This window comes from Drosophila takahashii, chromosome 3R (assembly GCF_030179915.1).
Source record: "Drosophila takahashii strain IR98-3 E-12201 chromosome 3R, DtakHiC1v2, whole genome shotgun sequence".
In the NCBI taxonomy this organism is placed as follows: Eukaryota; Metazoa; Arthropoda; class Insecta; order Diptera; family Drosophilidae; genus Drosophila; species Drosophila takahashii.
Window position 1 is genome coordinate 22,965,283 of NC_091681.1, and position 22,948 is coordinate 22,988,230.

The 22,948-nt window shown below is 44.1% G+C and overlaps 6 protein-coding genes across 6 annotated transcripts; 1 reads left to right on the forward strand and 5 right to left on the reverse strand.

Moving 5' to 3' along the window:
* The first annotated feature begins 7 nt into the window (after positions 1–7).
* Positions 8–710, forward strand: Dhfr (dihydrofolate reductase). The gene is made up of 2 exons (XM_017149080.3): positions 8–166; positions 222–710. The coding sequence occupies exons 1-2, from the start codon at positions 87–89 to the stop codon at positions 691–693; spliced, it is 552 nt and encodes a 183-aa protein (XP_017004569.2). The 5' UTR covers positions 8–86; the 3' UTR covers positions 694–710.
* Sdhaf3 (Succinate dehydrogenase assembly factor 3) lies at positions 691–1,309 on the reverse strand. Its single transcript, XM_017149081.3, has 3 exons — positions 1,112–1,309; positions 937–1,046; positions 691–878 (listed from the first exon to the last, which is right to left on the reverse strand). Exons 1-3 carry the CDS (start codon positions 1,191–1,193, stop codon positions 708–710), a joined length of 363 nt encoding a protein of 120 aa, XP_017004570.2. The 5' UTR covers positions 1,194–1,309; the 3' UTR covers positions 691–707.
* Positions 1,310–1,634: 325 nt separating this feature from the next.
* On the reverse strand, positions 1,635–3,170 carry Der-2 (Derlin 2). Its single transcript, XM_017148961.3, has 3 exons — positions 2,830–3,170; positions 2,221–2,741; positions 1,635–2,162 (listed from the first exon to the last, which is right to left on the reverse strand). The coding sequence occupies exons 1-3, from the start codon at positions 2,914–2,916 to the stop codon at positions 1,979–1,981; spliced, it is 792 nt and encodes a 263-aa protein (XP_017004450.2). The 5' UTR covers positions 2,917–3,170; the 3' UTR covers positions 1,635–1,978.
* Positions 3,171–4,361: 1,191 nt separating this feature from the next.
* Positions 4,362–16,301, reverse strand: Cad89D (cadherin 89D). The gene is made up of 12 exons (XM_017149059.3): positions 16,085–16,301; positions 13,386–13,705; positions 12,144–12,853; positions 11,128–12,088; positions 10,900–11,066; positions 7,674–10,790; positions 7,036–7,104; positions 6,677–6,913; positions 5,579–5,887; positions 5,335–5,496; positions 4,755–4,964; positions 4,362–4,686 (listed from the first exon to the last, which is right to left on the reverse strand). The coding sequence occupies exons 1-12, from the start codon at positions 16,170–16,172 to the stop codon at positions 4,362–4,364; spliced, it is 6,675 nt and encodes a 2,224-aa protein (XP_017004548.2). The 5' UTR covers positions 16,173–16,301.
* A 2,602-nt stretch (positions 16,302–18,903) lies between these two features.
* On the reverse strand, positions 18,904–20,041 carry Gr89a (Gustatory receptor 89a). The gene has a single exon (XM_044394181.1). It carries the CDS (start codon positions 19,990–19,992, stop codon positions 18,904–18,906), a length of 1,089 nt encoding a protein of 362 aa, XP_044250116.1. The 5' UTR covers positions 19,993–20,041.
* Positions 20,042–20,087: 46 nt separating this feature from the next.
* Positions 20,088–22,173, reverse strand: Decay (Death executioner caspase related to Apopain/Yama). The gene is made up of 3 exons (XM_017149082.3): positions 21,809–22,173; positions 20,963–21,295; positions 20,088–20,498 (listed from the first exon to the last, which is right to left on the reverse strand). The coding sequence occupies exons 1-3, from the start codon at positions 22,137–22,139 to the stop codon at positions 20,236–20,238; spliced, it is 927 nt and encodes a 308-aa protein (XP_017004571.1). The 5' UTR covers positions 22,140–22,173; the 3' UTR covers positions 20,088–20,235.
* Positions 22,174–22,948: the final 775 nt, after the last annotated feature.

A 22,948-nucleotide genomic window follows, 5' to 3' on the forward strand; every position in this document is an offset into this window, starting at 1 on the left:
AAGTTCCCGCGCAGGCTCGATCAGCTGTTAAATTCACTGGCTTGCTGGATCTTTTTTAAGATTATCTTATTTTGGAAGACCTAAAGATGTTACGCTTCAATTTAATCGTGGCAGTTTGCGAGAACTTTGGCATCGGCATCAAGGGCGATTTGCCATGGCACATTAAGTGAGTTGGCTACCATAAAGTTTATTCCTGCATTCCTAAGACTGTTTTCCCGCAGATCTGAGCTGAAATACTTTAGCCGCACTACCAAGCGAACGAGTGATCCCGCCAAGCACAATGCCGTGGTGATGGGCAGGAAAACCTACTTTGGAGTGCCGGAAGGCAAGAGACCTCTGCCCGATCGCCTGAACATAGTTTTGAGCACCACGCTGCGGCAGGAGGAACTGCCCAAGGGAGTGCTCCTTTGTCCCAATCTCGAGGCGGCCATGAAGGTGCTCGAGGAGAAAAACGATGTGGAAAACATTTGGATAGTCGGAGGCAGTGGAGTGTACGAGGAGGCCATGGCCTCGCCAAGATGCCACCGGCTGTACATCACCAAAATCCAGCAGACCTTCGAATGCGACACCTTCTTTCCCGCCATCCCCGACAGCTTTCGTGAGGTATCACCCGATTCCGACGTGCCACTGGGTGTCCAGGAGGAGAATGGCATTAAGTACGAGTACAAGGTCTTGGAGAAACAGTCGAAATAAAGTAATCCACTAGTTTATTTGCCCTGCACTTCATCTAATCCCTTGGCCGCCAGCATCAGCTCGTACAATTGAACCACCTGGTCGTCCTTTAGCATTTCCACGGCCTCGGGATCGATCTCCTCGCCCAGCTGCCCCTTGGGCTTGCCCCGTATGCCCAGTTGTTGGGTGATCGTGGAGGCATAGCGCTGCAATGGATGGAATTCTTTAGAAGATCACCTCTTTAGTTTATTACGTAAAACTCACGGCCCACTCGGTCATGAAGAGCTGCGCCTCCATGGGATTGCACTTGAGGTGTCGCCGGAACTCGTCCCGCACATAGTTATCGCCCAGAGCACGCAGTTCGGCCGGAAGTCCTTAGGAATTCGAAAGAAAACTGTGAAATGGGTTGTACTTATAAGAAAGGTAGTGCTCATCTCACCTCGGTGCAGTCGCAAAATGGTTTTGTACAGCAGGCGGACGCGCTGGGGGTGGGTCAGTTGGTTCATCACAATTCTAGACATCCTGAGTTTATTTTCTATATAACATACTAATACTATGTTTGTCCTAGCCGGCTAAAAAACAAATAATGGGCGATAAGTAACAACGAATAAAAACGTTTTTGAGCCAGTGTTGGCTAACGTCGAACACCGGATTCAATTTGCCTACAAAATTATGACAGATGGCAACGCTAAGAAAGGCGCTCATTTCAAAACCACTTAAGAATTATTATAAAATATGTATTTATTTGTTAGTTTTATTTACATCTTTAATTTTACGTTGAACCACTACGTGGTAAAATTTATAAACCCTTTCAGTTTTACCAATTTTCATATATCCATTATATTTATAAAACTAAAAAAAGGACAGTCGCAAAGTTAAATTAAGAGCTTATTTACGCCACCAGGCAACCTACAGAAAGCCATCTTCAGAGCACAAAACAAGGTTTCTAAAACTGACAGGAGGGCTTTTTACATCATGGTTTATTTGTAGCATGTTTGTATATTTATAATCACATGTGCAGTGTAGGTTCAATCCGTCGTAAAAGCATCCCTTGGGGGCAAATTTAAAGAACATATCGCGTGGAAATTGGGCTCTGCATCAGAAGTTAAACCAATAAATGATATACACACACACGATCTGCACCAACTTTGGCTAACTATTGCACGCCTCTCTCTCTCAATACTATACGCCTAATTACACCAATCACCAAACGGAAGGTGGCGGAGGGGTACACAACATTGTTGTCATCGTCGTCGTCGTCGTTTTGAACAGAAGAACGTTTTAACAATTAAGTTTTCTAGGTTTGTTATTGTGGCGCCGCAGCTGCGGGCGGCGCTGGATCCGCCGGCTCCTGCTCCTGTCCGCCAGCTGCATTCGCAACCTGGTCCGGCAGCAGCGGCTGACCCTCGCCGCCCCAGGGAAAGCCGCCGGGACGATCCTCGGCGGCCGCCTGGTAGTTGTGCTCGATGTGCTCATTGAAGAGGCGTTTCCTAAGGACACAAAAGTAGTTATTGCACATACATCACTAGATTTTTAAGGTGAACTCACAAAAAGTAAGGTGTTTTGATCAGTCTATAGCCGTTGGACAGCGTGGGATAGACGTCCTCCAGCACGTAGTAGATGTGGCCCACGCCCATGCCGATCACATCCACCCACACGGTGTTGCCCAGGATCATGGAGCAGCAGAGCAGCACCCACGGCAGGTAGGGCGCCTGGAAGTTGAGCACTCCGAAGAAGTTCATCGGCACCAGTGGATTGCGACGTGACCACACATAGACCAGCATCAAGGTGAAGGCCTGGCCCAGGAACAGCAGGTTGACGAAGATCCCGAAAAAGGTCATCAGCACGCCGCCAAAGATGAACATCATGACAAAGTCGGAGCTGCGTCCGCGGAAGGAGCCGTCCTCCAGCATGCGGCAGTAGCGATATGTGAAGACCATATTGAAGAAAAAGCTAATGCCTATGGTGCCGAAGTACAGGAATGTGGTGGCCAGGCGCCAGATCTGGAACTTGCGCACAATCAGCGTGGGATTGAAGTAGAGCTGCAGCGGCGACACCAGATCCAGGTGCTGAAATGTTGGCAAAGTTCGCCGATTAAACACGTCCACGTCAGCCTCGATAAAGGCAGTAAAGCCAATCTGGGCTAGACACACTTACCACCGCCAGAGTGGTGAGGACGCAGACCGTGGTGTACGCCCGGGTGACCACCGGGATCTCCAGGTAGAACTGCCGCAGTGCATTCATGGCGGCTCCTCCGTCTCCGTGCGACTTGGAATCTGCAGTTTGGCAAATGGACTCCGGCTGGAACCTTTGGTCTTTCGGCTGCTTGCTCCCCTTGCTCCGTTCAGATCCACCGGCGGTCGAGCTGTTTGCAGTAGTCTTCCCACCTGGGCGTTCGGATCTCCCAGATTGACAAGTGGAAATGTATTTGGGACAGCGCAGGGCCGATGGAAAAATAATAGTTTTTATTTTTATGAACGGGTCAGTGGTGGGCCAATCGCTAGAGTTTTCAGAGATAGTCTGGCGCCAGCTATCGATATGTGCCAGTCGTGACACGAAAAATGGTATAATCCAATAATTGGGGAATACCCTAACTAACTTTTTGAATTTATATTTAATTGTTTATAGAACACATTTAAATATTTTATTTTTAATGGTAAGAATTGGCTGCTTCCGTCAAAGTCAAGTCACTGGGTACTTCACACAGTGGAAATACCTTTAAAGTGTTCCCTTTGCTCAAAGGCTTTTAACAGGGAATAAAAACTTGCGAGTCACCAGCGTACATGGATAAAGCTGGTCTAGCTAGTAGGTTAATGAGGTTTATTAAGGTTTTAATTTTATAAAGACAATATTATTTATTATACCATATAATGGTGCAAAGCTTTTCCTCATTCCCAATCTACTTTGTACCACTACTTTGTAGTTACAGTAAAGATGAGAAGATAACAAGAGGGAACGTTATAGTCGGATGCCCCGACTATCAGATACCCGTTACTCAGGTAAAGGGAGTGCGAGGGAGATGGAGATAGAGAGAGAAAACGTTGATCACGCATAACTTTTTAACGAATGGTCCGATTTGAAAAATTTCTTCTACATTTCGATAGGTATTGATAAACACAATAAAACTGCATTTTTACTTTTCCAAAATATTAAAATTTTTAAAATCGTATATAAGCGATTGTGGGCGTTAGAGGGGGCGTGGCACCATTTTGAAACAAACTTGCGCTGCGTAGGAACTCCTAAAATCTACATGCAAAATGCCAATCTTCTAGCTTTTATAGTTTCTGAGATCTCAGCGTTCATACAGACAGACAGACGGACAGACGGACAGACGGACAGACGGACAGACAGACGGACAGACGGACAGACGGACATGGCTAGATCGACTCGGCTAGTGATCCTGATCAAGAATATATATACTTTATGGGGTCGGAAACGCTTCCTTCTCCCTGTTACATACTTTTGCACGAATACAATATACCCTTTTACTCTACGAGTAACGGGTATAAAAACATGAATGGATAAATTAATATTTTTAAACAAATAAATTGTAATTAAAAAAATATCGACTACTTTAATTTATGTTTATTAATAACTGTCAGATTTATTGCACTTGTTTCTTAACATGTAACATCTAAGCTAAGTTGACTAAACTACAAATTGCACTGCGTTTCTAGCTAAAAAAAAACCTAAAACAATGAATTTGATTTGCTAAATTCGAGCGGACGGCGAAAGGACTGCTCCAGGTTGTGCAACCTCTGCTCCAGGTCGTTCATAGAGTTCCGGAGGGCGTGGCCCCGGGGTCGCAGCGAGATCTGCGGCGACTGCTGCATGAGGTCGTCCTTGACCCCCGAGAAGGAGTGCCGCACGCAGGAGCGCTTCTCGAACCGCGTGTTCTGGTAGTGCGGATGGTGGTTGGATTTCTGCTGATGTTGCCGGTGCTCGCAGTTTGCACTGCGGCAATTGTGAGCCACCAGTGGCTCATCGGTCTTCAGCGAGTCCTCGTAGGTGTCACTGTGGGTAAAGGGGTTACAATATTTATTTTAATTTGAAATTCAGAAGAAGTATTCCAGATAGATCACCTGCTGTCTGTATTTGGATGGGGCTGGCGCAGTTCCAAGTGGGCCTTGGCGTGTCTGGGGCACAGTAATTCCGGATTGTTGCTGCGCTTGGAGCCACCGTGTTGGAAGGAATCCGGCGAGGTCTCGTACAGCTCGCGACTGCTCAAAAACTCCACCCCGGAGTCCTGACCCGTGGAGTGCAGTGAGAATAGCGAGGTTTCATAGTTATTGCTGTCAAGAAAATAGGTAAACATTTAGTTTTTTTGATTTTTAATAAACGATTTTAAAAGGTGTCTGGCGCCCACACCTTTAAAGATTTCGGAAAAGTGAAAATTCATTTTTATTGTGTTTATCAATACTTATCGAAATGTAGAATAAATTTTTCAAATCGGACCATTCGTTAAAAAGTTATGCGAGATCAAAGATTTAAATCTCCATCTCCCTCTCACTCCCTTTAGCTGAGTAACGGGTATCTAATGGTCTCCCTTGTTTATGATAAAAAAATGTATTGAAAAATAGGTCGCAATGAAAAGACTATCCTAAGCTTTCAAAATATTTATTTACTTTAAAATTCTAAAAATATTTTTTTGGGTTTACTTACAGATTGCTCACCGGCTGACAGGCATTGTACTTGAGCACAAATGGAGTGCTCCCGGCTCCCACATTTCCATCCCCCGAACCTCCTGCCGCCGCCGCTGCTGCTTTGGCAATGGATTTGGGAAGAGGTACGTCTATATATTCGCGCTGCTGCTGTCGCTGTTGCCTGATGGAAAAAGGTTGCCTTGGTTAGTGTCCACTCTCCTCAGAATGGAAACACGTTTGACCAGACGCGGCCATTCACTCACTCATTGAGGTACTGGTGATGCTGCTGCTGCGTGGCCATCGCCTGCTGCTGGTGGTGATGGTGCAACTGCTGCTCCAGTTTCTCGGTGGCGGTGGCCGTCGATTGGGTCTGCGCCGAGGAGCAGACGGACTCCGGCATAAAGGCGCTCGTGGGGCGCTGGCTGCCGGTGCTGCTGCCCTTGCTGCAACGTTGAGTGTGTCGCTGTTGCCGCTGGCGTCGCTGCTTCTGGCCGCGAGGAGATCCAATGCCCGCGATGGTATAGGTGAGACCGGCATCCGAGGCGGTAAAATCACGCTGAGACCAGAGACGTCTGCAATCAGATGTGGGATAAACATATTAAGAGCTTTGGATAACTGGAAAAAATTATCGGAACTAATTAATAATATTAAATATAGTTTAGAAATTTATTTTTCAGATTAGTACCAATAGTTGAATATATTGTAGAAAATTCAAGAATCCAGTTTTTTTATGTATTTCAATTGTATATTTTTGTATTGTGTGTTAGTATATCTTTTATTTTAAGGAATAAAATGAAATAGAAAATTGATATATTAAATTTGGGTTTTCTTAATTTTCTTCTCCAATGAGACCGTTGATAGCATAAAGAAGAATACAACATTTTTCGCTGTGCAGGATGAGCCGAGTTGATGGGATGAGAGGCGATTTGATTGGCATTCCCATTTGGGATGCAATTGCAGAGATGTCACAAGATCTTCGTCTAATTGCCTCATGTTGCCATTGCCGCATTGTTGCAACTGATGTGTTGTGTGTTTGTTGCTTTTTACCGTTATAATTTAATCGGACAGGAGAGGCCCAATGCCAGCCGGTTTATTCAGAGGCTTAGAAACATCAACCACATTGGCCATGACCATGGTATCATGGCCATTAGCAGCAGCAACAAATACACCGACAGCAGCAGCAGCAGCAGCAACAACAACATTTGCAATTGACTTAAGATTTATTATGGGGGCCTTGAGCTTAAACTAAAACTATGGCTAACATGAAATGCATCTATGAGCTACATTAGAGCGCCCAGTAAGCAGTCTTTCGGTTGCAGTTGAAGTTGCACTTGTACGATATGTACGATATTCATTCATACCGTTTTTGGCGCATGCACAGGTAGCAACAGGCGGCCATCAGTGCCCCCAGGCTGACGAGGGCCAGCAGAACCACTGTCACGAACTCCAATCCTCCCATGAAACTGGATGCGGAGGCGTGTGTGGGCCGAGGCGATTGTCCAAACTCCGCAAGCTCGATAATGCGAGGCATGGGCTTGCCGCCATCGAGCTTCTGTTGCTGCAGCTGCAGTGCATCCAGTTGGAGGCCAGCCAGGGAGCTGGAAAGAGAAAAGAAGACGATTCAAGATCATTAATTCGCATGACAGTTGTGGGTCAATCGATTTTTGGTCGCTACAGCGGCGGGAAGGGGATGGATTGGGGAAAAGCGAGGAAAACTTACTCCTGCAACTGCTCCATTTCCATAATGGAATTCGTGTGCGGATCGACGGCATAGATGTAGGCATTGGTGCTGTAAATGGAGAGAGAAGAAGAACCTGTTAGATGAATCGGGAGTCTTTTGATTGCAACTAATGGCCAATTATCTTATGTAATGCGGTCAAACTGCACATTTTGTTACTAACTATATTACATTCGGGAGTTCTAAGTTATGAGTTTATGAGGTTAAGGTGCTTTAATCACTATTTGACACAATTAGGCTTGATATTTCGCCTGCATTTAGTTATTGTTAAATAAAACTGGTTTAAAAATGTATTATTTTTAAAAAAAGAAACTGGTAATGTTTACAAAATATTTTATGTATGGTACCATCTGTTTTAGAAATAGAGTTGATCCTGTTTATTGAGTTCCAATGATTAAAAAAATAGTATAAATAAATAAATAATATTTTAATTAAATGGGAAAACTTTAAAATTGCGTTTTTAATATTTAATATAACTTAATTTCAAAAGTTTAAATTTCTTAAATTAACTAAAATTGGTAAAAGCGAAAATAAAACAAAATAAAAATATTTACATTTAATATGATATTAATATTTATATTTATTTATATATTATATATTAATTAAGTATCAAAACTTACGCTGCTTCTAGCCCTCCAGAATATGGCTCCAGCAATCTCACTCGCACATCCTTGCCAATGGCATCGCTCAGCGCCTCCATGAGTCCTTCAATGCGACGTTCCACCTCCACGGGCATTCCGGCCACCACGAGACGCACCTGTTTGGCCTCATCGATGATGTAGACAAAGACGTTAACGATGCCACTCCTGCCATCATCGGCACCCATTCGATCCGTGGCCTTGACATCGAAACCGTAGATACGTTCGTCGCGAGAAAGATCCCCCAGTAGGCGAATATTACCGGACAACTCGTCGATGCCAAAAAGTCTAGTTGGCTCATTTAGCAGTCGATAGCGTATCTCGGCATTAAGTCCCTCGTCCAAGTCGTTGGCCACGACTCGCGTTACAGGATAGCCAAAGGTGGCACTTTGAGGGAGAACCGCCACAATCGGTTGTCCATTTCCTCGGAACTTGGGTGAATTATCATTTTCATCCGCTATGTGGACGAGGATTCGACACTCGTTCAGCGACAGACCCTCAATTCGTTCATCCACCACCGGATACGAGACCCTGGCATAATTTCTAGCTTCCCTGCTCAATCGATCCGCTCGAATCCTCAATTGATACCGGGAAATGTGCTCCCTGTCGAAGGGCTTGAGGGCATACAAAAGCATATTCTTGGCATCATACTCAAAGGGCGGATGGGCATCCGTTTCGTCCAGACCCTCCTCCAGCCACAGGGACCAGCGGTAGTTTTCGGGATTCAAACCAGCACTCAGATTCAAGCGCATCACCTCGATGGGAGCTTCGTTGTTTTCCGTGAGTTTCACCTCATAGTAGGCGTGCTGGAATATGGTTACATTCGCTGGAGGTTCTGGCTTAGCCGTTGGCTTTGGAGGATCCGTAACTGCCTGTCCCTGGAGATTCACTATGACCACAGCTGTCGCGGATAACGCTGGACTTCCCACATCCGAGGCTATGACCGAAACATTCAGATGCTCGTAATCGTTATAGCCATTGATCCGGGATATCGTAGAGATGGTACCATCCCGCGAGTCGATTTGGAAGAGTGGCGCCTGCATTTCCTGATGGCGAATGGAGTACAATACCAGACCATTGCCATTGCCCACATTGTCCTTATCGATGGCCGTCAGTTGGCGCACAAATGTGCCCGGCTGGGTGCTGCGATCCAGATAGGCCTTATACACCGGCAACATCATCGTGCGATCCGCCACAGTTGGTATAAACTTGACCGCCTTTGTCTGATCATCATAGCCAATGAACTCTGGACGATTATCGTTGATATCCAGGACATTTACCTCCACATCCACGCTACTGGACATTCGTTGCATCATTGGCGCATTATCAGTTGCCATCACCTGGAAACTGTACTTGTCCTTCAACTCTCGATCGAGTTGTCCGCTGATCTTGAGAACTCCAGAGGCTGGCTTAATGGTAAACGGCAGGTGCGAGTCACTGAGCGTATACGTTATATTCGCATTCTCGCCAAAGTCCATATCTATGGCGGTCAGTTGACCCAGAACGCTATCCTTGTACTCCCCCTCTGGGGTGTCGAAACTGTACCAGGACTTCTTGAACGTCGGTGCATGATTGTTCACGTCCATCACGGTGAATCGCAGGCACGTGGAGTCCTTCAAACCATCTATATCAGTCACTGTTAGGTTCAACCAAATCTCAATGTTGGCTGATAGGGGATAGTTCACCGATAACTCTCCACTGAGTTTATCGATTGTGAAATAACGCACTCCCTGAACCCGCAACATGGGCATTCCGGGTGTCCGTTCCACCTGTTCACCGCGGAGTTCGTAGTGCAATTGGGCATTCTTGCCGTAGTCCTCATCGCTGGCGCTCAGTTGAAGGACCTTCGTGCCCACCGGCGTGTCCTCATAGATGGCAAAAAGGGGACATTTAGTAGACACCGCACGAACCATTCTGCGACGCGATTTAGCCCTGGCTACCACACCCAATCCCGATCCCACAGATCTCTCACGATCTCCCGTATTGAACCTCGGTGATCCAGGAATGTGATACGGCGGTGGGGCTAGCATAATGGCTGCCGTTGCCTGGGGAGCTGCCAGGCCACTCGAGCTCTCCACAAAGTAAATCTCCATGTCGGTGGTATACTCACGGATCTCCAAACGCGAGTCCTTAAACACCGAGATGCGCTCAAACATCGGAGCATTGTCATTAACATCGGCCACGAGAACAGTGAGATGTGCGTAGCCCGAGAGACCCCCGGTATCGGTGGCTATAATCTTCAGGTTATACAACTGCTGCTTCTCACGATCCAAGCCTCGCTTTCCCGTATAGGAGATACGGAAATAAGGACCAGAACTGAGCTTAAAGTTCGTCTGCATAAAGGTGGTGTGCAACTCCTGGTACTTGAACTCATCGTTCCACTGATCCGTGAGATTAAAGATATTAAACGCCCCCGTTGTGGGCGGCATCTTGTGCTGAGTGGTATTTCCTGAGGTGTTACTACCATTTACATACTCTACACTGAACTCTTCGCTATAATCGCCTTGGAGTTGAACTCTGAACTCAGAATTTGGTCCTTCATCCGCATCCTGGATGAGAATCGCATGATTCATCGATAGTTCCGTGCCCACGGCGCAGTTTTCGTTGATCAAACCGACGTATGTAAGTGCACTGAACTTGGGCGCATTATCGTTGACATCGTCCACCTTGATGTTCACCTGGTAGATCCCGGCTCCACTCACCAATCCCGTGCTGTACTCCACAATCACGGTTAACTCGTAGCTCGGTTGTTGCTCTCGATCCAGTCCAATCAGGGTGAGCAGGGTTCCATCCTCCGTTATTGAGATCTTGTTCACCACCTCCTGCTGATTGGCAATGATGTAGCGGAGCTTCAGATTCGTATCGCCCACCAAACGTCTGGGCAATCGACGCTTTGACTTGGAACTGCGACTCCGGTTTCGGCTGCGGAATCTGCTGCCCATGGTGAGATTGCGTCCAGTGGCTTCTGCAGGCATTTCCCGGAAAGTTCCCAGTTCGTTGTTAACCAGATTAATGCCATTCTTGTACAGCAATTGTCCAATAATACCGCCCACAACGTTCTCCTCCACATGGAAGTTGATGACGTTCATGTTGATCTCTCTGAAATTAAATATGTTTTAGGGAAATATTATTTATATTTCTTTCTCAAGACCCATTAAACCTTTTAGACCAATTGGACTTTAGTTTGAAAAGTGAAAATGATACTTACTCTATTACAGGTCTTAAGGGCACCTTTTGCTCCGGCTTGCTAACGATATGAATGGTCAGATTTGTGATGAGTACACCTTCATCGCTGAGTTCACCGGGCGAGGCTATTGTGGTCAAAGGCGATGAACTACGTGACATTACCAGTGATTGCGAGGAGTTGGCAAAGAGCTGAGAAAATGTAATATAAATTTAGTAAAAATAGCTTTAACTTAATAATACCTAAACTCACATAATTTGCCACCGCCTCAAACTGGTAGACTTTTCGTTTAAATTCCGATAGCTCTCGAATGACTGTGATAATGCCCGATCTCTCTTCGATGGCAAAGGGCACTCCCTCCGAATAAGTGTGCAGTAGATCGTACATTATCTCATCCTCGCCGTCATAGATCAAAGTAGTTCGCACTTGACCCACTGAGTTGCCCAAAGGGGTATTCGCACCCACCCAGAATTCATAGGGAGCACCCACGAAATCAATGGCCTGGTCATCAATAGTGGCATAAACTTCTATGGTGATTACTGCCAAGGAGAATCGACGCTCTGAGGGATTGGTAGGTTGATCACTGGCCTCCACGAAGACTGCAATGCGTCCCCTTCTCAGAGGTCCACCCACATAGATAGTGCCATTCTTGTTATCCAGTCGGAAGGGAATATAACCACTGCCCTTCGGACGTTGCAGTTCGTATAGCAGATGACCATTGGGACCGTCGTCGGGATCGTGGGCGACCACTTGACCTATTTTATAGCCGGTGGGAGCATTGATCGGCACTTTGAATTCATATAGATTTCCATGTTCAAACTTTGGCGTATTGTCGTTCGTGTCTAGCAGCGTGATCTCCACTTGAACCTTGCTGGGTCCCGGCTTCTTCAGATGCTTATCATCCAGATACGAAGGATTCCTCTCCAGCGCCTCCACATTCAGTTGAACAGATCTACGCTGTTCACGATCTAACAAGCGATCATCGCGCACAGTTATCCAACCGGTTCGGGAGTCTATACGAAAAGCACCCGCTGCATCCTTAGTTTCCACCAGATTGTACAGGAATTCCGAGTTTTCGCCCTGATCGCGATCCACGGCATTAACCTGGAGAACACTGAAGCCAGTGGGCAGGTTCTCCACAATGGAAATGTTGTAGAAATCAGCCTCGAATTCGGGAACATTGTCATTCAGATCCAGAACCTCCACTTCGATGCTATTATTAATAAGAGATTAAGATTTATTGGTAATTTTTACAACCTTTTACTCACCGTGCTAAAGCTTTCTTGAGCGGATTATCCTTCTGCCGCGCCTCCAGTTGAAGAACAAAAGTGTTGCCGGGCAGACTCTCCTCCTCCAGATCGATTTCCTTCTGCAGATACATGACCCCATTGTGGGGATTCACCCGGAAAAGCTGACGCTCATTACCAGAAATTATTTCGTACACCAGCGAAGCGTTCAACGAATCCTGATCGAAGGCCATTATGGGTGGGGCAAAGTAAAGGGGTATCCTTATGGGAACCCCTGTCATGGGATAGAATTCATTGATCCTTGTTCGATAGACACCTTCCGTGAATTTCGGCGGCAGATCGTCCACATCACGCACATTGATTGTAATGGTGGTGTTTGCCTGGTTGGCAGGAGTTCCTCGATCCCAGGCGAATATTGGCAGCTTAAATTGCCTGATGCCATTGTCAAAGTCCAGTTCCCGCTTCAGGATGAGCAGTGGTCGATGGGGACTCTTGAGGGCAAAGTACGGACTCCCATCGGCCGATAATTGCTCAGGAACCGTGGACATGCTGAAGTGCACCTCGGAATTGGGGGTGTTCGGCTTATCGCGATCAAAGGCCTGTACTCCCTCGAAGATAATGCTCTCAATGGATGTATTCTCATCCACATCGACGACGTAGGGTACGTTGAGAAATTCCGGAGCATTATCGTTCACATCTTCGATGTACACGGTGATAGAAAGGTAGCTACCCTGTAGGCAGATTGTTAAAAACGGTATTATAACTTATTTATTTATTTTCTGGTTAAGAGGAAATTATATATTGCCTATAACCTTGGTATTTATTGTAGCTATAGCTGCTGTGGCCTAAAGCATTGTAACTTATTTATGGATAAAAAGTTTTGATAGCATATTTAAATTACTCTATATTATAGAGTCTTTAATCGTTTTCTAATTGAACTTTCTGTTTAAACATTCAAAGCTCTTACTTTTTAAGAGTATTTTATTTTATAAATTTCTAAAACGTTAGTATAATGAGTATTTTAAGTTTGTAGGTAAAATAAGTACTATTCAAAGGGAAAGGATTAACTAGAATTTTTAAATTCGGCATTATATTATATTATATGTCTTAGAAAAACTATGGTTTCTTTCCACATAATATGTAAAATGATATCAAATATTTTGGAAACGTTTATAGAAACAAATTATGTTATTGGGAATGGTATATCATAAAAGACTAAATGAAATTTCAAGTACTAAAACTAGCTTGGCATAGACAACCCACCTCCTCCAGTTTCTCCTGCTTGCCGGCGCACAGGATCCGGAACTTGAGCAGGTTCCGGGGCACATCGCGGTCCACCAGTCGTTCCAGGGAGCGCGCCAGGCTGACCACCAAAGTGGTAGCATTGTGCTCCGTGAGGCTGAAGTACTTGTGGTCGCCGCTGGCATCGGCTCCTTTCAAGGAGGCCGTGGAGCGCGGATAGGCCTGCAGCCGGAGGATCTCCTTGCCCACCTGGGCGTCTTCGCGCAGTCGGATGAAGCGCACACCTTCGCTTTCCGCGGCGACGCCGTCGAGCGTGTGAAACGCACAACTGCCGGAGGTGGCTAAAAGTGGGGCACGAGATTACAGAGATTACTATTACTATGTGTGGCATGTAGAAGAAAAGTAAAACTTTGACAAATTGTCGCTGTTGTTTATTTGGGCATGCAAATTTTCGTTCGCGCACTCTGAGAACTGAAAAGCTGAAAACGGAAAAGCGCCAGAAACAACAATTGGAAAATCGCAGCGACGTGCGGTGCAAATTGTGGGGACTTGTTGGTAAGGGGGCGTGGCAGAACTGGCATGGCGCCATCTAACCAAAAACTTTCTACGTTTGTCGCGTGGCCCATTCGACTGTGGTTTTCATGTGCAGTTGCAACACTTTTCCACATGCATTCAACTGTCTCCCTGTCTCGGATTCTCTCGATCTCTCAAGCAACAGCATGGAGTTGCTCCAATCAGCCTTTGCAAATTATTTTCTGCTGCTTTAGTTCCCACCCTCATGACATAATTAAGCATTTTTTGTTTGCCCACGGCTCGACTACTGGCTTTTGGGCCTCAGGTATCCCAGCCAAATGCGTTCCGAGTGACAAGAAGACAAGAAGACGAGAAGACGACACAACCACATCGCATCGTCTGACTCGCTGACATTTCTCCGAGCATCATTTTCTTTCTTGTTTTTCGGAAGATCTCCTGCAGCGGGAAATTATCATTGTTGCTTTCAGATGCAGATGCAGTGAAATCTTGGCCATCCTCAAGTATCTTCTGCTTGCCGGAGACTTTGTCGGTGGCCCCTTGTCGTCGTAGGCATTGCTGGTTTATTGTCTTATTTGTGGCTTAGTTTTATTCCATTTTCGCCGCAGTGACTACCGCACTTGTAATTTGAGTTGCAATTTCTATTATTTACTTGCAGTTTCTGGCTCACTTCGGTGTGAACTGTTGGCGTTGGAGGGTTTCCCCTCTTAATAAAAAATGAAGTGCCTTTCGTATATATATTGAGCTATAAAAAAAATCGTATACGAATGCCTACAGATACTTATAAAAGTTATTGAGATTGTAAAACAGAAAATTTGATTAGTCTAATGAACACATTTTATTTTATGAAATGATTGCTTGTTACTTGTTAACAAATTGGTATAAATTCTTTTTTATATTAAGGCAATATTATTAAACAATAAAAATAATTCATTATCAACAAGATAAAGAAAAAAATATGTTTTAAAGAATTTTGGCTAAAAACCTACATTGATTAACTATAATAAAAATAAAAACGTACATACACTTTTATAAAAGTCTTAAAATCAGTTCCTAAAAATTTTTCTGGATCGTTACACATTTTATAGATCCCATACTATTTTCTTGGGGAATAACGGCATCAAGAAACTGGTAGATCAGAACCAAAAACTTTTCAGTTCCACTTCATTGATATTCCAAAATTAATCGAAAACATTTTCCCCTTTAAGGTTATAAAATCTTTCGAGATGCCCCTCTTCTTATCCATGCGTTTCGTTTTTTTATTGTATTCCACATATGATTTTCATGGAAATCATTTCCCAATCATTTACTGGCAGTCACATTGAAATCACTATGCATTGCACTTAACACTTTAAAGATTGAAGACTTTTCGTAACGGTTCTTCAACTCATTTCCCACAACATAAATGTCATTCTCATTGTTCTCATAAAACAGAAATTATATGTAATTCATATGCACCATTCACATGTGGCCCGAACACTTTAGCACTTGCTGGCGGTACGTTGTCTAGCAACAATTTAGCCATTCATACTTGGCTCCGCGTTTAGCCATCATCTAGAACATTAAGCTCAGGCGGTCATTCCAAGTAAGACAAACAAATTAAGTTTTAATTAGAACATTGCCACACACACTCACTCCGCCAGCGACACTTGGGTTCCCAAGTCGGGTTTTCGAGTTCACGATGGGGCGGTCGCGGTCGCAGTCGCAGTCGCAGATTTACTAACTTGGCCGGTGGAAGGTGCAGGAGCAGGTTAACGATATGGGTCAGACCATGTCCATGGGATGGGGCAAGGCGGCTGGCTTTAAGTGGGTCAGCTGTCAGTCATTGCATAAACAAATCGACAGGTTGCCGCATCGAGATAATGGTCTCAAAATAAATCGATTTCCTTGCACATTTTTCGCCAGCGCCTGAGGAAAAGCTGTCGCACCAGCATTTAAATACGAAATTTGGGTTATTTAACGGTCTGCAAACGAGCCAAACGAGTTGCAGGCGCAGCAAACGAAAGACTTAGGCGACAAACTGCGTCCAGCACTTGATTTACGCGAACCAACACATTAGCACCGCTCAGATGGAGAGATTGGGACTGGGGGACACACACAAACACACGCATTAGCCGAGAGATTTATGAACAGATCCCGCCAACTTAAAAAGGCTATAACGGCTTTCGGGCCATAACTTAGCAACTTGCCTTGCACTTGTCCCGTTTTCGCCGCTTGGCCCACAGCGAACAGCCCAATAATGGCCAAGGGGAGAGCCCAAAAATATTCGGCTGCCATATCCTGGCAGGCTCTTCAGATTTTCACTTGACTTTTCCTTTGATCTTCAGCACTATCCACACACTCGCATCGCGCTCTTCAAACCGAAACAACCGACAACGCAAACACCTCGCGACCAACTGAAGCTATCTTCAGAAACTGCAGGCTGAAAGCCGAGTGCGATGAGACTAGTTTTTCACACACAAGAAAACAAGAAAAGCCACGACAAGTGGCTGAGGAAAAGCGCTGCTAGAAAAGTGGGATTGGGTACTGAATACTGGGTACTAGGTCTGCGTATCCTTGGCTCTATAGACTCCATAGACAACCGTTGCGCTACTATTATTTATTTATTTCTTTAGTGCGTTGCGTGCTGGCTGGCTGAAAAGACAAAAGCCAGGCCCAGTGGATGAATGAAAGCCAGCCAGAAAGCGAGAAACAAGGAAGGAAGGTCCAATAGCGCAAAAGCCAGCTGCTCGTAAAAGTATAAACAACAAAAGTGATTAACATAAAGCATAAACATGCAGTTCGCTGGGGTTTCGAGCCCTAGGCTATCTGGATGGCGATGATGGTGATGATGATGCCCCTTGATGGTGATGGTAATAGCGATGTCGACGAAGATGCCGCAATGGAAAGCCGAGTCAGCAAGTCAGAAATCAAACAAAACACGGCCAGACAATATAGCTTTAATCCGTAGTGGATCCGAATAAGTATGAATCGAATGGGAACCGCTGCAGTTGCAATAAAGGCATATTAACGGTTCTTGAAGACGATGCGCTGCGCTGCTTGGCTACTAAAAAGAAAAGAACCAAGGGAGCGCCCATAGGGAGTGGAAAAATACTAACAAGACAGCCGCGAAGAAAGAGCGAAGAAAGGCAGAGGCTGAAAGACTGAGCAGCGTTTGCATTATGCGGTTTAATAGCTTTACATAACACCTGAGTGGAGACGAAGTCGGAGCAAAAGCAGTGGATGCGACTGACCGACGGCCCACAACAACCTACGCAAAACCATGCACTGCAAAAAAAAATCCCTATTGGCCAAAACGGTTTCAAATATTATTTAAATTCATATTGAGTAAAAAACTCTTTTTGTTCTAGTTTAATTTTATTTAGTAATTGTATTAGCTTTAGATATAATAAAAAAGATCGAAGTAAATAACAAATATTCGAAATTTTAGGGTTACCCTTACTCATTTCTAGAGATTTTAATCGAAAATTAAATATTAAATGGGTAAAATACATATAAGTTTCGAGTAAAGTTTAAATTTTGTGCAGGTCTACATTTAAATAAATAAATACCCCTAGAAATTTCTAGATATTTTAAATCACTTTTGAAATAAATCAAAATGAAATGGGTAAATAATATTATTAATCTCGAGTAAAGTTTAAATTTTTGTGGGTTTACATCTAAATCTGTAATAAAATATATTTTAAAATTAAATTATAATAATTTCTTTCAGTGTGCGGACAGCAAGCGGCGCCGTATTGAAGAGCCGAACCGATCGAGCCAGCGGCTTGGAAAATTGGCGCGTGCGAATGCTCCTGGTTTCTGAGCTCGCTCGTGGTTAGCCACTGCTTTTCGCTGGAAGAATCAATGCTAATCAGCGAGGGCTGGTCGAGAAGTCGGCGAGTGAAAGCAGGAAGATATGCTAATCCCATCAGCTCACCTGCCATATCAGATTACACATCAGTCATTGGATTCGTAGTGAGGTAAGCAACAAATTGGGTATGCATCGTTGGGCCAAAGGGATTTCAAAACTCTTGGCTAATGAAACTGAACATTTGCGTATAGCATTCCTTCTTCTCTTTTTCCAAACCGCTTTCCTACAATATAAGCTTTATGTAACTTTCGGTTTTTTGGCCTATGCCAATAGCAATTAATGATCAATTATAGCCATCATGTCTTGCAGTTTGGTGCCAGAGTTTAACGATTTCATGTTTTTTTGACTGCAAATCTATTTCAACTAGTTTTTGGGATTTGCTGGCTGCCACTTTCATTTCCAGTTTACGCAATGGCTGATCAAGTGACAAAGGCATTTCACAAAAATCATATCAAAATTCACAAATGCGATTGTGCAGCTCAAGCAAAAGCGACAAAAATTTATTGAATGGAGTTGGGTGTTCATAAATCTTTGTGTGATAAAATCAAGATTATATCGAATGCTTAGCTTAGTCCACCTGCTCTACTTAAATTTATTGAATTTAAAATAATAAGAAAGAGAAACAAAGCCGTAACTCACACGCAACATCAATAATTTGCAAATTTACTTTGTTTTATTTTCGTGTCAACGCTTTGAAAAATATTTATTGTTGTTGAAAGCTTCATTATTGTTAAAAGAGCAAAAACAAATAAAATATTCAAGCTGCGCGCTCAAGTATTTGGGGCAAATGCTCCGTCTTCTTAGCGACTTCGGATATTTAAACCAAAGCAGCGCCACCTGGAAAAAATAGTTACTTTGTAAAGCAGTCGCTTTTCCATTAGTTGAATTTTTGGCGCCACTGTGCAACGCTTACGTTGTGTAAAATTTGTAAAATTCCACTTGTTTGAAAAGTAAACAAAAACGTGGTATTTAACCAAAAAAAGCTATTTTAAAATTAATTTCGGGTTTTATTCTTCATTCCTATACATTTTTTGGAATTATCCTTTTAATAAAATGAACAAAATTATTAATAAGGAACAAATTTGAGTATTAATTAATTTAATAAATATATTTGAGATCAATTTAAAAACGTTTCATTTGCCTTTCATCTTAAACTTAAACATGTTTCATGTTCTCCAGACTAAACTGCAGGATAACCACGATAAAATTCATGGCATACGAGACCAAAAAAAGCCAAAACGAGTTGTCCAAGGTGAAAAGGCCTAAAATACGAAACTCCACATTGCCAGTGGGTGAGACCAAAGGAAATGAAATATTTGTTTCGGATTCACCCACCTGTTCCCGAGTTTGTCCATCAGGCACATATTGGTGTTCCAAGCACATTTTTCGCAATCGACCTGACCTCACCTGGCAAAGGTGAGCGGCCAAAAGGACAGCATATAGCTGGACGGCCATAATCAAACAGTTATTGGAAATTGTGAGGGGAACGCCGTGCAGCGACACAAAGTAGGACATAAAGGCGTAAATGTTGGCCAGAATATTGATAAAGTTGCCAATGACCAGCAAAAAGAAGCCCAGCTGAAAGACCTTCACGAATCTGTTGACCAATCTCAGCCAGCTGCGTTCCTTCTGCAAAAGTCTTGCCAAAATGGGCTCCTCACGTTCCAGTTGATTGTAACACTCCAGGACTAGTAGCATGCCCCCGAATACTCCATTTGCATAGACACTGGCCACATGCTGAACATAAAGCTGGACTCCAAAAGCGAGAAGTTGAGACCAGGGCAGCCGACTGCCTGCCCCCTCGAGAAAGGGCACATTGCAGAGGAGTTCGTAGAGGGAGAGGAGCAACTTCAGCCACAGGAACAAGGTGGACCACCAGCTCAGTTTCCTCCGACGATGCAATCTGGCCAAACCCGTCATCAGTTTGGCCAACTCGCGACGTTTCAACAGGTGCGTTCCCAGGAGAGCCAGGGAAATGCCAAAATCTCCAACCATGGCGGCCAAAGCAATTGTCTTGAAGACCGTCGAAAGCCGAACATTCGTGGCCTCATAAATGGCGAAGCTTTGCCACACAATCAGTGGTGCCACCGAGGTGAGCAAAAGCCATCTAAAAGCCGCACTTAAGGTCACCCATCGCTGACACCGGGCTACCTTTTGACCATTAATTCGAAACGGGGCCAAGGCCAAAAGCTGCCAAAACCTCAGCAGCAAACAGAGACCGCAGGCATGCGGCAATCGCGACATTTTCCGGGCAACTGACCCCAACTTCTTTACTTCTATCTAGTCCTATCAGCAATCACTATCGCAGCCCCCGGGGCTCTAAGCCAATTCCAGATAAGTGCCATCGATATGTATATATTTCTATCAACAAATTGCAAACATTACGATTAAGTGAAAGAGTTGTGGTGTCCCTCGTTCGCCTCGTCCCTCGACTGACTCACTCAGTCCCCAATGGTTTTGGATTGACGGTGATTCCGTGACCGGTGCTCAGGTCTTGGGCTTAACACGCAGCTGGAAGGTTTTGGTCAGCGTGGACATAAAGTTGGGCATTTCCTTCATCTGGTTGAGGGCCTCGTTCTTCGTATTCGACTGATACTCGTAGGCCACCTTGCGGTTGACGGCGGTCAGCAGGCGGAGCAGCTCGGCGCCCTCCGGCTGGGATGCCTCGTTGGAGGCGGCCAGGTCCAGGACGCGGCACAAACTCTGGATGAACCAGGAGCCATCGTCAACGTTGCGGAACGAGAAGAATTCTGAAAGCAATAAGGGAAGGGAAAGAAATCAAAATAAAAGAAAATCAAATACAATTCTTTAAAAATACAATTATATAGAGTGTTTAATTTTTTTTATAAGTAAACGTATAAACTAGAGAAGGAAATTAGTATGTAAATATTCTTTATAGACATCCTATTGAGTCGTAAGTTGAATTATCCATTTCTTATGTGAAAAAACAAATATAATTTGAGATAATTAAATATTCTGATGTAGAATAATTTCTGACTGTCAATTCAAACCAATTTTGGGAATGATTTTAAAATGTTTTTTTTTGTGAATAATATGATATTAATTCATGTTGATATATCTTGTTCTAATAAACCCTATCCTTTAAAACCAATTAAAACCCCCTATTGATTGATGTTAAAAGCTTTTTAAGGCACGGAAAATTTTCATTTCATTGTGAAACTATGAAAAGAAGATTACTTTTGTCAACACTCACTGTCGAAGGTGGAATAGAAGACGAGCATGTCCGCCGTGCTGGGGATTGCGTAGGTAATGGGCTGTACGGGGGCCACGGAATCCGGGACCAGTTCCCTGGTCATCACTGCGAAGCTTGAGAACTCGACGGCCTTCTCCAGGTTTTCACCACGGCAGGCCTGAATGAAGAAGAGCTTTGGCTTGTTCTTTAGCGTCTTGCAGTTGTCGCCAAGGAAGGGATTCCATAGGCGCTCCACAGGATATGACATGTCCTTGGCATAGACCTTTCCTTCAGTTCCGTGCGACATCACCGCCAACACAAAGCAATCATTCTGACTGTGATCCTCGCGAGCCACTGGAATAATTACAGATTAAGTTAAATAAGTAGTCAATGTATGGGTTTCTATACAAAAATTAAGAAAAACTAATAATAATACATATTATAAGATTTAGTTCTCAAGTGGAATTTAATTCAACTAGAAATTCGTTTGTTTTTTGCTGATTCTGAGATCGAACAAAAAAAACCGATTACTTTCTTTATCTCATAATTATTGCAGTCATAAAAGTACTGACTTTGTTTTGATAATGATAAGATATCGGTGTTTGAAATATGTCACCAATGCCGATAAAAAAAATCACTTAAAACATAATTTAAATAACAATAATAGTGATTGCTATTATTCTCTTTCACCACTGGTAAGATATTAAATACATATATTTTACTCTCAAAGGCCAGCTCATTAAGAAGACATTACTTTGTATTTTGCCATGCAAGACAAAAATAAACTTGATTCAGTTGGTAGATAAAGCGGTTTTAGTGATTTATGGGTGCTTCTATGTAACACTGGTCGTATGAGGAAACACTCACCCTCCTTCAGCTTGTCGTTGATGTCGGAGAAGGTCAGATCGTCGTAGGTCCGGACATCGAATCCGAACCCCTTGAGCGTGGCCTCCATGTCATCCCGATCCCGTTCGGTGCCCACGCGCTGCTTCTGCCCCTTGACGTCCTTGTGGTTGAGGATCACCGCAATGCCCGCCCGCGCACAATTCTCGTATGTGTCCTCCGTGGTGGCCCGCGAGATTATGATCCTCTTGAGATCCAGCTCCGAGGTGGGCGTCTTGGCGATCTGGGTGGCATCCGCCTTGTCCTTCTTGTGCTTGTTCTTCTGGCCGAAGAGCGAGAAGTCGGTGTCGTCCATTTCTGACCGTCTGCGCGCTTTGGCAACCTGTGACTAAGCGCGATTAGGTTTTTCTGGCTATCAAACGAAGCGAATAGAAAAAGAAAAAGCTCCCGCTCATTTCGGTTCTTATCTAATCAATGCAGGCGTCTTATCAGCCCCCTGATGGGCCGGGGTGGAAATTCTCTCGCTCTTCGCGACAATTTTTCGGCTCTTGCAAAACGTTGATTAGCCTGCTCGAGGGGAAGTTACGTTTATTGGCAGTAAAATACAATTCGCCTTGCCATTGCACCAGACAATTTGATTTCCCTGACGGGTCACGCCCACAAAAAAGGGGGCGCTCGTCGTTGGGGAAATTGGCAACTTCCGGCGAAAGTGTCGCTGCCTGCTGGTGGGATGTCTTAATGTGTTTTCAATAAAATTCAGATGCGCAAAAAAGCATCGGGCGGCCAAAGTTTGTCACGCAATCCCAAAATTTCCACGCACACAAAGTAACGGAAACCGGAAATGAGTATGGCGTCCTAAAGTTGAAGAAGTACCGTCATAGAATGTACCAAAACAGAGTGAGAAAAACTTAAGAGATTGATTTGTTTTTGTGAATTTGTATTTATTATTTGTTTACCTATTACAAAATGAAATAGAATAGAATACATTTAAGATTAAAAATTCATGTCAATATATTTTAAATATGAAAATAATATGATATACCTATATTTTTTTAATAAGATATTTTTTTTGCTGTGCACCCAACAGTTGTACCGCACCGAAGAGAGTGTTGCGTGGGCGCTAAAGAGAAAAAAATAAGAGAGAGCTGAAAACGCTTGGCAAAT

Coding starts and splice junctions, on each gene's coding strand:
- Der-2 (XM_017148961.3), bottom strand. CDS start 2,916: ATGAATGCACTGCGGCAGTTCTACCTGGAGATCCCGGTGGTCACCCGG. Junction 2,742..2,829: donor TCCTCACCACTCTGGCGGTG/GTAAGTGTGTCT, acceptor CCAACATTTCAG/CACCTGGATCTGGTGTCGCC. Junction 2,163..2,220: donor ATCAAAACACCTTACTTTTT/GTGAGTTCACCT, acceptor TTGTGTCCTTAG/GAAACGCCTCTTCAATGAGC.
- Sdhaf3 (XM_017149081.3), bottom strand. CDS start 1,193: ATGTCTAGAATTGTGATGAACCAACTGACCCACCCCCAGCGCGTCCGC. Junction 1,047..1,111: donor CATTTTGCGACTGCACCGAG/GTGAGATGAGCA, acceptor CGAATTCCTAAG/GACTTCCGGCCGAACTGCGT. Junction 879..936: donor TCTTCATGACCGAGTGGGCC/GTGAGTTTTACG, acceptor CATCCATTGCAG/CGCTATGCCTCCACGATCAC.
- Decay (XM_017149082.3), bottom strand. CDS start 22,139: ATGGACGACACCGACTTCTCGCTCTTCGGCCAGAAGAACAAGCACAAG. Junction 21,296..21,808: donor CAACGACAAGCTGAAGGAGG/GTGAGTGTTTCC, acceptor TAATTATTCCAG/TGGCTCGCGAGGATCACAGT. Junction 20,499..20,962: donor CTTCTATTCCACCTTCGACA/GTGAGTGTTGAC, acceptor TATTGCTTTCAG/AATTCTTCTCGTTCCGCAAC.
- Dhfr (XM_017149080.3), top strand. CDS start 87: ATGTTACGCTTCAATTTAATCGTGGCAGTTTGCGAGAACTTTGGCATC. Junction 167..221: donor GATTTGCCATGGCACATTAA/GTGAGTTGGCTA, acceptor GTTTTCCCGCAG/ATCTGAGCTGAAATACTTTA.
- Cad89D (XM_017149059.3), bottom strand. CDS start 16,172: ATGGCAGCCGAATATTTTTGGGCTCTCCCCTTGGCCATTATTGGGCTG. Junction 5,888..6,676: donor CTGTGCATGCGCCAAAAACG/GTATGAATGAAT, acceptor ATCTGATTGCAG/ACGTCTCTGGTCTCAGCGTG. Junction 4,687..4,754: donor CATCCAAATACAGACAGCAG/GTGATCTATCTG, acceptor CTTTACCCACAG/TGACACCTACGAGGACTCGC.
- Gr89a (XM_044394181.1), bottom strand. CDS start 19,992: ATGTCGCGATTGCCGCATGCCTGCGGTCTCTGTTTGCTGCTGAGGTTT.